Source organism: Podarcis pityusensis (assembly GCF_964106645.2).
Source record: "Podarcis pityusensis genome assembly, chromosome: 3".
In the NCBI taxonomy this organism is placed as follows: domain Eukaryota; kingdom Metazoa; phylum Chordata; class Lepidosauria; order Squamata; family Lacertidae; genus Podarcis; species Podarcis pityusensis.
In genome coordinates, this window is record NC_138026.1 from 60,684,275 (window position 1) to 60,700,968 (window position 16,694).

Consider the following 16,694-nt stretch of genomic DNA (forward strand, 5'->3'; position numbering starts at 1 on the left):
CATCTCTCATAACCAATCATTAAAACTTGATATGGCCACTACAAGGGTAGTGCCTCAATCATAATTCCATCAAACACAGGAATTTGAGCTAGCAACTCAGTTTTTGTGCCATTTTTGCCAGGAAGATAGAAGGTTCAACTTTGCCTGTTTGTGCATCTGTTATCTTTCAACAGCTATTTTACTTTTGTAATATGGATTTTGCCATTTCAAAACACATTCCAGGACCTAGTTGCAATGAAAAAGAAAATATCACTGGGCATTTTCAGCTCTAGGAAAGTGAAGAGCTGTTTAGTCTAGCTGCATTGCACCAATAATGTAAAATTACTACTATGCTTTTACCAAAACTCGATCAACAGGTTTTGTTTTGTTTTTTCAAGTGTGTAAAAAGATTGAAATACCTTCGGAAACAAATTATGATTTAGACACAGCACTAATTTGGTCACAGATTAGTGATATCTGGTCAAATTGTGTATTTTATATATTCACTGGAACCATTCAATTTAAATGATCTCTTTAGCTAGCATAATGTCAGGGATTTCATAATTTGGTAAAACATTTTCTGGGTAGGGAAGCTTATTAAGATTTGTTTTGCAGTTCTCAAATTGGCATGAATTGAAAATGTTTAGAAGATCAGCTGACAACTACAGTCGATGTACAAATATAACACAAGACATACAGAAATGCAACTTTCTATCTAGGCCAAGATAAATACTTCATTCTAAGGGTGACATGCAATGATGTACACCCACTTGCATAAAGAAAATTTGCTTATGCAATATGACTACTGGTTTCTCTTCTCCACCCTCCAGCTACTTGCAGCTCCAAAATCTGCTCAAGGGTCCCCCAACTCGCCAGGGCAGATTTGGGGGCATGCAAGGGAGAGAAGGAGAAGAAGATGGCTTGTTACGAGAACAAATGCTGGCTCTTGCTATGTTGGATCTCATCCTATAGTAGGCAAAAAAATCAATTGTCTGCTCCTCCCTTGATGAACAATTAGCAACATCTAAGTTAGTACAGTGAGAGAAATAAAAGCATAAGAAAATGAATTTTCAGTAACTTTATTATAATATTGTGCCCCATGTTGCATAACTGTTAGAGATCTGGTCAATCAGTCCATATACTATGTTATTTTCAATATTTTCACCAGCAAAGTCACATCTTTGAAATTCTTCATGATTTATTACTATTATAACAAAACTAGCTGTTCCTCAAGAAAAAGCAACATAAAGCAGAAAATTTAGGGTGGTATTTAACTACATTCTTGAAATAGCAAAATGAAACCCCCTCTTCTCCCCCATCACCCCCAAATCTGCTCTGGAGGGCTGGGGGAACTCCAGAACAGATTACATGGGTGCACAGGGGAAGAACATACCATTGCAAAAGGAGAAATCCTTACACCAACAGAATGTTCACATTAGTGCTACACTGAACACAACCCAAAATCTGTCCTTAATCAAGATGTCCTGCAGTTGATATTTGCTGAGCTTGAGTGATGGTGCCTTCCAATGAATACATTTGGCAGACCCACTATTCGAACTAAAGTATATGCATGTGGAAATGTTAGGAAAACAGCTATACATATCAGTAATATTAGATAAGAGAATTAACTGTAGCTAAGCAATAAAGCACATATTTTGCAAGCTCAAGGTTCCATATTGAATCCCAGGCCTCTCAAGTTAAAAAGAGGAGTAGGTAACACGAAAGACCTCTGATTGTTACACAAAACCATACTGGGCTAAGTAGACAAAAAGTCTGACCAAAATGAAGGCAGCTACCTATGCTCTCTTCCCAAATGCCTACTTCACCAGGGGGGAAACCCCAATGGCTAACATCTCTAGACTTATACTTAAACACATTCAGCTAGTGTTTTGCAAACACAGCCACATGCCTCTGGCTGCAACTGAAAATCTTCCCCTTCTAATCCCAGCTTGATTCAAATATATGACTGAGCAATGTCATATGTGGATGCTTTTGTTTTGTTTTGTTTTGTTGGATTTGGAGGTAGGTCTTGGGACTTGCCTACACCAAGTAGCAGCTTTCTAGCTAGCAAGTAAGAGCTATCACCATTTTGAGGAGAAACTTAGAAATCTATTAGTAACCAGGGTGTCTTTAAATATCTATTTCTAGAAGAATATCATTTGAATCAGTCAGGCAATCCCAATCAGCTTTAAATATAACTAATTTAAATGCAACTCATTTAATTACAAAATAAGAAAAGTGCTAACACACTGAAATCTAACTAAGATTGGCTTCAGTGCACTGTTCCTTGTACATGTAACAGCTAGGCTACAGCCTGGCCTCCAACTTGCCATTCCATCTTTCACTTTACAGGTGGTCCAGTGCACTGAGGCTGGGGTTATAATGTCTGTCTGTGCCCCCTGTACTTCCAAGTACATCAGATTGCTCTTACCCATAGTGTTTAGTAGATCTGCTCCTATGCACAGAAAGGGTAACATCCAAGACCACAGTTCCAACTGTGTAATATATTTCTTTGTACAATCAAACTTCCCCTTCCTCTCTTCCCACTTTTAGCTCCCACACCCCTCAAATCTGCTTGATAGTTCAGAGACCTTTCAGAGAAGATCTGCAGAGGGCAACAGGGTGGAGAAGAGAAATAGGAAGTCCCACTGAGCAAGTGGAAGTCCACTCACATGACAATGGAGGTCACTCAGAGAGTTCATGGGACTATGGAGGGGGCACACTGGGGGATTTTATATGACATTATTCATATTCATCTCAAAATAGAGTATGCAACTATGGAGAGGAGCATGCATTCCATTTGCCCACTGGGGCTATGCAATGCTGTGTGTCTCTGGATTCCCAAACAACTAATGATTTTGAAGTTCAGCCCTGTACAGGTACCTAAGGACAACTACCATAGTTTTTGCTCCATTACACACATTTTTTTCCTCGTAGAAAGTAAGGGGAAATGTCTGTGCGTGTTACGGAGTGAATGCTTCCCTCCTCCGTGGTTTCCAGCGGGAGAAGAGCCGCTGAATGGAGAGGAGAGAGGGACAGAGTGCCTGCTTCTTTAAAGGAGCAAACCGGGAGGGGAGGCCGAGTGTAAGCGGCTACTGTCCGGTTGGCTCCTTTAAAGCAAGCAGGCTCTCTGTATCTCTCTCGTCCCGCTTTGCTAGAAATAGCAGGAAAGATTTTCAGCTCGCTAAGCGGGGGGGGGGGGGGGAGGAGGGAGAGAAGCAGAACCTGCTTGCTTTAAAGGAGCCTACCGGACAGTAGCCGCTTACACTCGGCTCTCTGTATCTCTCTCGTCCCCACTCAGCGGCTCTTCTCCCGCTTTGCTGGAAATAGCAGGAAAGATTTTCAGCTTGCTAAGGGGGAGGGGGGGAGGAGGGAGAGAAGCAGAACCTGCTTGCTTTAAAGGAGCCTACCGGAGTCCGGTAGGCTCCTTTAAAGCAAGCATGCTCTCTGTCCCTCCAGCAAAGTTTTTCAGCTCGCTAAGGGGGGAAGGGGAGGAGGGAGAGAAGCAGAGCTTGCTCCACGTGTGCTCCTTGTCCCTTGAGTGCTTTTCCTTCCCTCCCCACTTAAAACGTGGTTACAAAGCACAGATCCACATGGATCCTCAGGATTTTTGCACTGGGTCACCCCAAATTCACCATCAGATCACATAGCATGCCCATGGCTACAGTTTGCACCAAAAAAATCACGCACCCACTGTTGCCTGGGGCCGCAGTGGTGCAAAAACATGGTTACAAACATGGATCCACATGGATCCTCAGGATTTTTGCATTGGGCTACCCCAAACTCACCATCAGATCAGCATGAACCACAAAAATCATACATCCACTGTTTCGTGTAGAATATTTTTTTTCTTGTTTTCCTCCTCTAAAAACTACATGCATGTTATGGTCGGGTGCGTGTTATCGAGCGAAAAATACGGTAACTTCACACTCCCATGCCAATCTCTGCCCTTTGGGTACCATCCAAGGCCTACCCAGCTATAAATGGACTGCCTAAGCTCCTTACACTGGAGCAGGAGACCCAACTTCTGGCTGTAAGTTGAAAAACAAACACTTACATCTATGCAAGGCTATTTAGTCAGCAATGCACTTAGTTCCACTACATATTGACATGAGGATGACTTAATTTGTCACTACAGAATTCCTACTGGAGTGTGACAGTAAGGATCAAGAAGACTTAACTAAAAAGACGTTATGCTGCATTTCTCTTTTATATTGACATGTAGTGCAAACCAAAATTATTCAAGACCAGATGAAATCTCAGCAAGTTGTAACTGTATCAGATACACATGCACACAATTAGATGCAAGAGACTGGCCTATGCCAGAGGCACACAACTCAAATCACCCCGAGGGCCACTTTCTTATTAGGAAACCACTATATTTCCCACAATGTTATGATTTTATGCCAGCACTTTATTTAGTCATCTCTAACTAGGTTGCTCTGTACATCATAGCACACACTCATCTTTCCACCCAAACCTTTCTCAGTTAACCCTCTTTTTAATATTTCCTCCCCACCTACAGGGGTCTCTGCAGCTCAATTTCTGTTTCCCCCATCTTTTCACTGTGTATCCCTTAACACTATCTGCTCTCTCACCTCTATTATCCCCATCTTTTCCCATCTCTCTGTCCTACACATCTCTTTAATCTCCATCTCATTTCCTCCTCCTTTTCATCGGAATCCAGGGAAAAGAGGAATAATTTAAGTAAAATCTGCCAAAGCTTCTCTAAAACTATGCAACACTCATCAAAATCTACATATCCATTTCCTAGAATGCTGAATGTTAGGATATATAACCATAAGAGGAAAGCATTAAAGTCTACATGAACATAAAAGTGCTGAATTTCCCAATGGATTGACTTCACCATCACTTTCCTAATGCCATATGATGCTCACTTTGTATGGCAAATTCAAAGCATACCTTTCACATGATGAACTAAGGACACAATGTGCTGAATAAATGACTCTGATGTGCTTTTGCTGGCCTGTGGTAGCTTAATGTGGTCAAAGATGGATCGGAATTCTTGCTCCTTCTTGACTGAATGGACAAGTGTACTAGCAAGCAGCCTGTCTTTAGTCAAGGAAGCAGGTCTAAAGTGCATAACACAAAAAGAAGAACAAAAATTTATGAAAAGCAATTCCTTCATGGATAAGTGAAAATGGTTACAAATTCAGATAATTACCTGTTTGAATCATCAAGTGGTACAGGTGCCATTTTAAGTTTAACTTCAGGTCGATGAGAATCACTGGCTATCATTTTGATCCTAAGTGGGCTCTCCTCCCTGAAAGTAGATTTCTCTCTTGCATCCAAATTCTTGTGCAGGGGAGGACTATAATCAAAGAGTTCTTTGAGCTTCTCAGACTTTACCTGCTCAGGTGACTGGGTTTCTTTCTTCATCATTCTCTCAGATACTTTCTCATCTTCCTTGTGCTTATCTTTTAGTGCACTAGGCCTCTCCACTACATAGCTAGTTGTGTCTTTAAGCTTGTAACTTTTATCTTCTCTAAATCCTTCACTGTCTCTGTTTGCCTTCAGAGAGATTTTAGATTTATACTTTGAGCCTTCCTCCTCAGCATTCCGGTGAGATGCAGCAAAGCCCTTACCCTGATCTGCCAAAACAGACTTTCTGAACTGTCTATAATCTTCAGTCTCCTCTGTGTCCTCCCCTTCAGAGTCATTAAATTTTTGTTTTCCAGATTCTTTATCCATATAATATTCCAAAGCTTCTTGGTCCTCCCACTCTCTCTCTCCCTCTGTCCTCCCTTTTTCTAGCCCTCTCTCCTTCTGAGCATCTTTCTCCCTAGCATTACTCCTCTCAAGCAGGTATACTCTAGACTCTTCATCTGTGTACCTGTGGATGGCAAAGAAGAGAAGAATAACTCCCAACTGCTTTCATTTCAGTTTGTAGCATTTATCCTTATGGCATCCCAACTCCACAAAATGAGTACCAAAGCAAACAAATTTAATTATACAATTATAACGTTTTTTATATATTGACTGATGAGATTCTTCAGTGGCTCTTCAGATTTTTAAACTATTTCTTGCACAAGTTCCTGTACTTCTGTGCCTATTTTATTTTGTAAGAAAACTGCTCTCTATAAGTGAACAGAATTGTACTATCTATCCTGCAGAGCTCAGAGAAACAGATTTCCAACTGGTTGATTATTTCATTTTTAAAAGACACAACATTGCATAAATGGTTACAGCTATGTTCAGTTCTACAGATACATTATAAACAAAGGTGAGAACCTTGTCAGCTAGAAAGTTGCCAATGTCCAGTTTAAATTTAACAATTTCTCTACTGAAGATAGATACAATCTTGCACTTTTGAAAAATCTGGGCCACCACAATGGTATTTCCTTTACCAAGACAAAAGGATCTTTCAGCACTACTGCTTAACACTGCTAGAGCAACTCTTATTAAAGCTGTAAAAAATATGGGAAAATCACTCTCATAACAGGACTCTGTTAATACACATTAATCGGCAGTATATTTCTTCTTTAATTGCTTCCAATGAAGACACTGTAACATACTAATGAAAACATATATTTACAGCTCTGACTGAGAAACAATGAAAAGTTCATGTATACATTCCTAAGTCAGAACCTTAGTATAACCAGCATAAAATTAGAGAAAATTCAGGTACTTTTCACTGCACAATATACATGTATAAAGAAGTATGCTTACTGTACTATTTATGTTATCTTTATTTTTGTAGTTATGGTTCCTACCTTTTCAGAAATTTTGCACCCTTTGTACTTTCTTGATCCCCAGCTTCAGGATAAAAAGAACGTATCCGAGATTCCTCACGTGGAGCATTCTGCGATGCAACTGCTTTAGCAGGACTTCTCCTTGAAGGAATGTGATGCAGTGGGCTATTCTGGGAAGGGCTATAGCGACTAGAGCCATTTCCAAGGGAGCCAGACCCAGACCTCTCAGGGCTATGCTGAATGGAATGCGAGTGCTGAGGTGTGTTTTTTGCTGAGTGGACTGTGCTGAGTAAGTGGGCATCAGAGCATGAGGAACTCTGACTAGGTGGGGAAGCAATAGAAGGACTATGGGGAGACCTCGGACTGTTATCATATGCTGAAAGGCCAGGCCAAATATCACCTGAAGCTGCTGCAGATTTACTGAAATCATCTAGTGCTTCAGAAGGATCATGTTCAAATGCACCCTTCTCCTCCTCTTGTGATTTATTTTTTAATGGACTGTCTTGTAAAGCAGCTCCCTCCGTTTTCTTTGCTTGCTTTTCTGATGACCCACGTCTTTTAGAAGATACGGGAGACTTGCTATATGGAGATGAAGACCGAGATGAAGAGGATCTTGGAGACCTGGAAGATCTGTAGGATCGGCGAGATCTGCTCCGAGATCTCTGGGAAGAGACTGACCTTCTCTTTGGACTTCTAGAACGTGAGCGACCTCGTCTAGGGCTTCGAGAGTGTCTTCTATTCCAAACGGGTCTGTAACCTCCACGGTGGTATCTACCTCCACCTCCTGGGTAATATCCTCTACCTCTTCCTCTATAGCCATAGGGGCGTCTCATTCCTCTATTATTTCTGTAATCTCTGCGGTAATCTCTATTATAAACACGATCTCTACTGCGAGATCGTGAGTACGTCCTAGACCGAGACCTAGAACTAAGATAAATAGAAATGTTAGTGCCCATAGTTTATGACTGTTCTAAAATAAGAGTTACCCATATTATGTACAGTGGCATGGCCCAGACACACCTCTGCCCCAAGCAGCTCCATTAAGGTCAGGAGGCACTCTGAACAGCAGCCTTTGAGGTTCAAAGTGCTCTATCAATGGAATAAAATATAGAAGCCCTCCCTCAAAGAAATGTGCATATAGCTACTCTTTCTGTTTATATGATGGGAGCTGGAGGGGGCTGGGGAGAGTCAGGGTAAAGAATCAGAGCAACTAATTCCCTTGGTTTCTCTTGTTTATAAGCATTTCTTTCTTGACATTTCATCTGCTATAAGCATTAATTCCTGTACATCCTCTGCAACTACTCCACACCCAACAGTAGTCTACAAGCTTCAGTAGCCAAAGCAAAAAATGTCTTCTAAAATCAGTTGAATCTTCTCAAAACAGCACTTAAGCTATTATGTGATTCTTAGCATGCATTTCAAATTTCTGCTGATAATAAAGTCTGTCTTTCAAATGTTAAAAAAAAATTAAACCACTGAGAAAGTTAATAAATGTAGGAAATGTACCTGTATCTCTTTTTTCTAGAGTGTGATCTGGATCTTGACCTTGAACTGGACTGTGATCTGGATTTTGATCTTGAAGAATGTGATCTAGTGTTAGAGCGACCCATTTTTCCCCCAGTAGCTTACACCTACCAAATAGAAAATAGTAAAATGAAACACATTACCTTAGTTTCAGGATGATCAATTCATATATGGATAGTGGTAAATTATGTTTTTTAAAAAAAAAAAATTCAAGAAGAAGCCATTCCACCCTTCCAAAAAAACTTTTCAAATTATCACTAATCTCCTCAAACATTATGTCCCACATCATGGCAAAGATCAGTGGAAAGCACTATAGGTAACAGGGAACAAAAATGTCAACTATTCTTTCAATATTCACACTGAATACATTTAATGCTTATGCATTTTTGTGTGTGCACTGTTCCTTTCTTGATTAAAAAGACCTTTCACTTATCCATGTCTATATTGAACTAAAAATAGTCACTAACTACTCTACTGTTCTTTACCCCAAATATCTACCTTTGATCCATAACTCAGAAAGTCACTCAAAACACCAATTCTTTTTGGGAGCAGTTACAAAGTACCAATCTCTGTAGCCACAGCAGGTGCTGTGATTCTCCAGAGGTTTGAATTCACCCCCCGAGATGCACTCCGTTGTCTCTTGAGACAGACGGATGCCAGCAAACTGTCTCCATCCCCCCAAATGAAACTATAAATGATATGGTTTAATAAAATAACAACAACAACAAATTATTTATACCCTGCACATCTGGCTGGGTTTCCTCAGCCACTCTGGGCGGCTTCCAACAAAATATTAAAAATATTTTTGAATTTTAATGGTCTTAAAAATATTTAAAATAGCTAAGTATTTAGCTTACCTTGCAATCCTGCTAGACAAGAAATGGATTTAAAATTCTCAAATGTTTAATTCCTGTTTTTAAAAAACAAAACAAAAGAGGATGTTATTTGACTGCATAGTTAATACAGGTTTTAAAAAATGGTTGAAGTATTTAAACAGAGAAGATCTGAAGCACAGTCTGATGTGGTGGGTTATGTTGTTTCAAACTCAGAGTAGCATTTACTCGGTGCAACACTGTCTCACAGCCTGCTAAGTTTAAGTTGGTTGTCCAGAAATACAGTACATGTTCACATTGACTTAATTTATTGGCCTTTCCAAAAATTGCTCAGTAAGAATATATAAGTATTGTCTCACAACGTTCTTGTATCTTACAGTAACCTATCCTAGTGCCACCACCTATTGTGGTGCCACAAATTAATAAAGAGGTTTGGGTTTGGGGCATAAAAGCCAGAGCTTAGTCAGAGCCCCTTACCTGCTTGGGAGCAACAGGAAACCTAAATCTAAGGCCCTATCCTGATGTGAAGGTGCCAATGCTCTTTGCCTCTGAATGCAGTGCCTAATCCACCTAAAGTGCTGAACAATGGTATCAGGGACACACAGAGAAACTTTTCTGAATGTAAGAGCTCTCAATGAATCACAAAAAATATATGCTCAACATATATGGTTGCTTATACCTCAATACCTGCCTCTCTTATGAATATGAATGTAATTTTCAGTATTCCAGCATAGTTAAAGAATTTATTTTATTTAGTGTGTTTATATCCTGTCTTCCTTTCACCATAGAGCTCAAAGTGGCTTATATGGGATTATCAGGTGGTCTCCCATCCAGGTCCTAACTAGCTACCAGACTTGTTTAACTTAAGCTTCAATGTGTGTCCTCAGACCAAGCAATGTAAGCCTAGACATTTAGCAAAATAAAAATGAACTTTTTTATTTTAAAAAGCCAGATTAAAATTAATCACACATTTTTAATGTTATCTGGTAACAACCAACCCAAATGAACACATCTCACAATTCTTCCAGAACTGCAAGTCTATGACAAATCCATAATGGGAGAAAAATACTGCACATACTAATCTGCACCACTTACTAGCCACTTTTAAAGTGATTTATACTTCTAACACTTTTAACAGGAAAGTACAACGGACTCTCTTTAAAAAAAGTTCTGACTAGTAACAGTGCTGTTACTTATTAACCCTACAGCAATAACTCTTAGATGCTCAGCCTAATATGAAATGGAGAAAACCTTAATGTAGCCTAACTTGCTGTGAGAAATATAAATTTATGTCATTTATATACCACCCTTCTGCTGGCCTAAGAGTTCTGTAGAACTGTGATGGTTCTGTCAGGAGCTGATGAAATCTGCTCCCTGGTCTAAACTTCTTCCTTCTGTCTTCCCTCAAGGTCCTAAGAAGGTACTCAATATTTTTTCAGCTTGATGTGTTGTTGTTTTTTTGTTTATTGTCTTTGCAAATCTCATTAAAGAAAACATTAAAAAAGAAAAGCTATGAGCCACCCTCCAGCACACACTCCCAAGATACATAAATGAGAGCTAGTTTGGTACAGCAGTTATAGTGCTTAAAATAATAAGCATGACACACCCATTCACTAAGGAGTGTTCCTGCTGCATTTTGCATGGTTTACTGATCCAGCTTGTTTTTTCTGATAAGCCTCTGCTGATGTTGGAAAATTCTACCACCACTATCAAGACTAATGAGCTGACTTGGTGTAAGGCAGCTTCCCAAGGGCCAAATAATAATTATACCAAGTTCACTGTGGAGAATGGGGGAAAGAGTCATAATTAACAACTCTTTTCTTGCTTTGACTTGGGTAAGTTCAATCACATGAAATGAATTGAAAGGGCTTGGATCACACTGTAAATTTTACCTCCAGATGCTGCTCTCAGAGGACACATTTGCATGAGCCTGGGACAATATCCACACACTGCTGCAGTCGAAAGATACTGCAAATTACTGTGATAAGTCATTTTTTGTATCTGTTGGTAATGAAATTCTTAAGGATACACCCCCTTTCTCCAAGATAAGGCCTCCCTGGAAACTCTTGACCGTCATTTGGAAGCAAGTTTAATCGTGCGGACTTGCCCAGAGTCCTGGCACTGTGTGAAGAAGGCACGATCCACTGACTATTCTGCACACCTTTTCGCCTTTCTCAACAAAAGGTCTGGTGCTCAACTGGGAGCCGCAGCCAGTTACGGGCAGCTGTCTGGCAGGGCACGTGCATGATGACATGCGTGTTCGAGGCATCCATTTAGGGCCCTTGGTGTAGCGAGTGTGCCGGGAGGCTTGCCAAGGTCTCTCTCCTTCCCCCTAGCTACACCTCGTCGCCCTTCAACCGACTGGTCGGGATGGCGAAAGATGGAGGCAAGTCAAAACGTTATCAGGCGCCGCTCGTCGCGCGGAAGAGACTAATCAGAAAGCGACGGGCCCCCCCCCCCGCCTGCTCTCGAGGGGCGAGGCGGACCGCTCTCTTTGGCCCCGCCCAGCCGGCCTCGTTCCGGCCTACCTGTTTCCTCCCCCCGCCCCATGGGGGAAAGAGGCGGGAGGGAACGGGGAGAGATGACGGGCCCTGGTCCAAACAAGGGAGGCTGCGCGCAGTGTGTGTGTGTGAGGGAGATGGGAGCCGCCTCTAGTCCCCCTCCCCCTCCGTTCCTCCCGCCCTTGTGAGGCAGACCAAGCCCCTCCCCCGCCTTCAGTTAGAAAAAGGGAGGGGGGGTTGCGAAGGGAAGAACTTGAGGGAATTTTTCAAAAAATAACGGCGTCTGGAAGCAGGGGAGGGAGGGTTGCCGAGCGCGCGAACGAGGCTTCTCGCGCCGGAGCTCCGAAAGCTGACGGGGGGGGGGGCGCGTTTGGAGGGAGGGGCACCCATGGCGCCCGAGGAAGAACCCGAGCAGGCAGAAGACCTCTCTGGCTCCAGCCCTCCTCGGGCCGTTCGAAGTCCTGCGTTGGCTATGGCTCACCCTTCTCTGAGCGACAGCTCCCGTTCGGCTCTCTACCGCTCGGCGGCCATTTCCAGTCACGGCGAAGGAAAAGAAATGGGGGGCGGCGGGGGAGAAAGACAGAGAGGAAGGAAGAACCATAGAGAGAGAAAACCACTTTCTGCGACGTTAGAATAGCACGATGGCATCACTTCCGCTCGGAGAAAGGGCGGAGAGGAAATATGACCTCTTTACCTTGGCGGCCCCAGCTACCCGTATGAAAGATGGCGGTTAAGAAGCGGCTGAGGCGGCGTGAGTGACGCTAGCTGCCCTGGCAGGAAGTCTTCGGCGTCACGTGATCTTTCCTTGCGTTGGAAGGACGCAGGGAGAGGGAAAAGCCTATGCTGCTGAGGCGCATGCGCCTGTCGCGCTTTTTTTTTCTTGTTAGTTATCGTCTGCGCAAGAAATCACGGGTAAAAAATAGGGTTGATTGCTCGAGTCTTCAGAGTTTTGCTATAGCTGCGGGATTACGCCATAGTTTTGGGAAAAACATAAGGGCAGATAATTTTGGGTTCTCATTATGTTGCTCATTTAGGAAAATGTTCGTGCATAGGGTTAGCAGGGAAATTGTGTAACTGCCTTAAAACCAGCCATTGAGCTGCGTTCCTTGGTCCAAATCCGGGATACTGTACAGCCTCCTACTTTGCACTTCTCTTTTTAGCTTATTGTGCCCTTCCTGGGGAAAAGTATAGAACGCCATTTTTCAGTCTTTTGAGTCCGTTGCTGCAAAAAGAATGAATAGTTCTGTGGCATCTTAAAACAAATTCATGCTACAGTTAATTTGTTACCCTGTAACGTGTAACAAACCTAGCAGTTTGAAAGCACTTCAAAGTGCAAGTAGATAAATAGGTACCGCTCTGGTGGGAAGGTAAACTGTGTTTCTGTGCGCTGCTCTGGTTCGCCAGAAGCGGCTTAGTCATTCTGGCCACATGACCCGGAAGCTGTACGGCAGCTCCCTCGGCCAATAAAGCGAGATGAGCGCCGCAACCCCAGAGTCAGCCACGACTGGACCTAATGGTCAGGGGTCCCTTTACCTTTAAGGTGCCACAAGACTCTTCTTATTGTTTTAGAACAGCGTTGTAGAATCACAACATCCATTTAATGTAGGTTGGACTGAGAGACAGCAACTTGTTCCTTGCCATCCAGTGATCTTCTGTACCTTTCGGGCCAACACTGAGCCACTACACACACATTTCCCGGCCATCATCAGTTCCATCCCCATCAATCCCAACCATCATTACTTAGCATTTGGATTTCATAGTACCATGTTTTAAAACTGGCTAACTGACCCTATCCGTTTTCAAATGGAGTGTCCTGGGGAAATGATCCACCGTTATTAAAACCTAGACCTGTCCATTCATCAAAATGAAAGATGCTCCCAACCTCTCAATTCCTTCCCACTCAAGGTTATGATGTTTGCCTAGCTGGGATGGTTTTGCCATATATGAGCACTTAAGTCCACAAAGTGACTTGGGACTTTAGAGTATCCCTGATTCAACATGAGACACCTTATTAACAGCACAATCTGACCTGGGCACATACAAACTGTCCAAATCCCTCATTTCACATTGTCATTTGGGCTTCACAGAGAGCCAAAGCACACCTCTTGTAAATACCTTATAAGCAACAATTTACAAAAGAAATAAAGAAGCTTCTGTCATCTATCACTTGTACATTGTGGGTCTTTACAAAATTGAATAGGTAGGGAAAGAAGCCATATTGTATACTTTGTGACTCTAAGGACAGAACATATCAATAGGTGGCACTCTTCACTCATGCTGCTATCATTATATATCACTTAGTAATAGTATAAGTATAAGCAATTTAGGTTAGTATAGTGTATAGTATAGTATAGCATAGCATAGCATAGCATAGCATAGCATAGCATAGCATAGTATGTGTTTTTTCTGGGGGGTTGCAGGGGTCCCCTAAACATTTTTTGAACCTTTGTCCATTTGTCCATTTACTGTATTTATTTTTCCCATTTTGAAGTATAAAATGGTGATTTTCTTGAGTCAAAATGATAGTACTCCTAAACATTTTTAGAAAAAAGCAGTAAGTATAGTATAGTACAGTATAGTATTATTATTATTATTATTATTATTATTATTATTATTTACTAATACTAGTATAAGTTTTAAAACAAATGCATAGAATAAAAATGGAAGTAGAGGGAATATACAGCTGGGATTAGGGATGGGAGACTTGACAGCTGGGGCAGGATAGTTAACACTAGGCAGAACCAGGGCTCACAGTGTCCCCACTCTTTGTACTGGTTCCATTCCTGTGATCCAGCAGATTAACAAGCAAACATTTATTAGGTCAAGTTATTCAGGGCACAGCTATACCCATATGTATACTTAGAAGTAAGTCCCACTGTGATCCAGTGGACTTACTCCTAAATGTATCAGATGACCATCTTCATTGGCTTATGTTTTGCATGTCAAGGTAGTGCTGACCTTAAAGGAATAAAATAAAGTTGGCTATTCTGCTACCACTGTGTTGTCCAGAAAAGTGCTTCAGATCATACATTTCCAGGGGAGAAGTAATTGAAAGAAAGTAAAATAAAGTAATAAATAGAGGCAATCTTTCAAATACTTTGGTCCCAAACAATGAACAGCTTTAAAGGTCATCAGCTCTTTGCATTGGGCTCTGAATTTGAGAGGGTGGATATGATTAAGTGAGGGAATGAGAGGAGGGGGTGGAGATGGAGGGTGCTTTTTATCATTTTTCTATTCCCTGCAAATGTAACCAGCCCTAATTTAAGGTTTTGATGTGTATACAGTCCTGAGCATCTCATTGTCTAAATGCTTGGCAGACGGCCTTTCCCAACCCAAGTTTTCAATCAAGCGCACCCCTGCTTTCTATGCTGGCAATGGGTGTTGCCCATATGTGGAGCAGGACCTTCTCTGTGACAGCACCACAATTGTGGAACTACCTCCCATTGTTGAAATGACTGCCCCCCTCAGTATTGTCAATTTGTTGCCATTTGAAGGGCATTTATGCATTCAGGCCTTTGGAATAAATTGAATCTTTGCACCATGTGGTATTTATATTTATTTTATGTAGGATTTTATGTACTGATTGTGATAGCTCAGTCGGTAGAACATGAGACTCTTAATCTCAGGGCTGTGAGTTTGAGTCCAGTGTTTGGCAAAAGGTTCCTGCATTGCAGGGGGTTGGGCTAGATGATTCTTGTAGTTCCTTCCAACTCTACAATTCTAATATTCTATGATTGGAGGCAGTGGCCAGAAAGTAAGGATGAAATTTGGCTTAATAGAAGCCAGGACAGACTAAGATAAGAAAAGAGGTGGTAAAGAAACAGCTAAGCTACTTTAAATGAATTCAAATCTCCAGGGCCTGATGAGCTGCATCCAAGGCTACTAAAGGAGCTTGTGGGTGTAATCTCAAAGCCTCTGTCTATAATCTGAGAATTCTTGGAGAACAGGTTAGGTTTAGGTCCCTGCAGACTGGAGGTGGGCAAATGTTCCCCCCCCCCTGTAACTACAAACTGGTCAACTTGATGTAGGTAGTAGGAAAATGATGCTGTGATTACTAAGACCCATTGTTTCCCCATCATCCTGGAAAAAAGTAGCAAGTGTGGTGCTGCAGGGTTTTGCCTCTAGGAGTTGGCTCCTGTGGTGTCCTTATAAGCAACTTGGATGAAGGAATTGAGGGGATGCTCATCAAATTTGCAGATGACATCAGAGTGGGAGGGATAGCAAACTAAATATTAATGATTGTGGATGCATTTGTTTATTCTTCTGCGTTTGCCTACGTGAAGTATTCAAAGCCATTATGGCCGGCCGGCCAACCAGACAGTACTATTGTTTCTGTCTGGTAGAAACTGGAATTTCTTGTTAGTTTATTATTATTTTTTGTCTTTTCTGATTGGCAGCTTAGTTGTAGAGGTGGAGCCCAGCAGGTGTGCTGCCCTCACCTGTGATGTCACTCCACAATATGCAAGCATTCTTTTGTTTGTTATCCCAGAGGCTGGTGCTGCTAGCCTTCCAAAACAGTTGACCTTATTCTTGGCATACAAAACATGATTTCTCTGCTACAGAACAGAGGTGGATTCTGAATGTACTGTTTTTGTTTGACCGCCTAATTTTTCTCCTTCCTAAGATAGAGGAAAGGTGATCACCACCGGCTGCAGCCTAAAGTTTTAAAAGTATTTCTTATGCTTCGCAAGAGAGAACAGCGGTTAGATTTTGCTCAGCCATGCTGCTTGGACACAGAAAGCAGCAGTAGCTTTCCCTCCCAACTTGTCGAGATAATTATTTTTTGAGTTATCTAGATCGCAATCTGCCAGTACAAGGGAACACAGGAGCAACAGTGGCAGTACAAACTCTCAGTCTGCATTTCTGATTTTCTGTTGGATCTGAAAGTTAATCATGGGTCAGCTGTGTACAAAGTGTGTCCAGTTGCTTTGTGACTTGGCTCTCTCAGTAAAAACACTGTCTTCGGGTCTGGTGCAGGATATTCAGGAGTGCTTGGGTCAGATCCATGAGTGCCCCTGTCTGAAACGGAAAAACTTTAAAACAAAGCAGCTATACAAGCCTGCCCTTCAGACCCAGGAAGAGGAGATTGCTCAGGAGTTTCTGCAGCACATTGAAAGAGGTGAGAAGTTTCTGTTATGAAGGTG

The 16,694-nt window shown here is 41.9% G+C and overlaps 2 protein-coding genes across 19 annotated transcripts in view; one reads left to right on the plus strand and one right to left on the minus strand.

Moving 5' to 3' along the window:
- Positions 1-12,212, minus strand: part of BCLAF1 (BCL2 associated transcription factor 1) — a 24,301-nt gene extending 12,089 nt beyond the window's left edge. For 4 of the 13 annotated variants that reach the window (XR_013984346.1, XR_013984347.1, XM_080999568.1 and 1 more), the window contains exons 1-6: positions 12,032-12,207; positions 9,074-9,126; positions 8,199-8,323; positions 6,714-7,619; positions 5,165-5,833; positions 4,903-5,072 (exon numbers count right to left, since the gene is read on the minus strand). Coding sequence is in view for 7 of the 13 variants with exons in the window: in XM_080999568.1 (XP_080855694.1) it covers positions 4,903-5,072; positions 5,165-5,833; positions 6,714-7,619; positions 8,199-8,302 (1,849 nt within the window). In the remaining 6 variants the exon portion in view is untranslated. Of the gene's footprint in view, positions 1-4,902; positions 5,073-5,164; positions 5,834-6,713; positions 7,620-8,198; positions 8,324-9,073; positions 9,127-11,577; positions 11,721-12,031 lie in introns of those variants that run through there. The other 9 variants (XR_013984348.1, XR_013984349.1, XR_013984350.1 and 6 more) reach the window with 5 other exon arrangements.
- LOC308473844 (uncharacterized protein) overlaps positions 11,212-16,694 on the plus strand; it is a 19,973-nt gene continuing 14,490 nt past the window's right edge. For 2 of the 6 annotated variants that reach the window (XR_013984352.1, XM_080999673.1), the window contains exon 1: positions 14,774-16,669. Coding sequence is in view for 5 of the 6 variants with exons in the window: in XM_080999673.1 (XP_080855799.1) it covers positions 16,444-16,669 (226 nt within the window). In the remaining variant the exon portion in view is untranslated. Of the gene's footprint in view, positions 11,436-12,244; positions 12,463-14,768; positions 16,670-16,694 lie in introns of those variants that run through there. The other 4 variants (XM_080999676.1, XM_080999674.1, XM_080999675.1 and 1 more) reach the window with 4 other exon arrangements.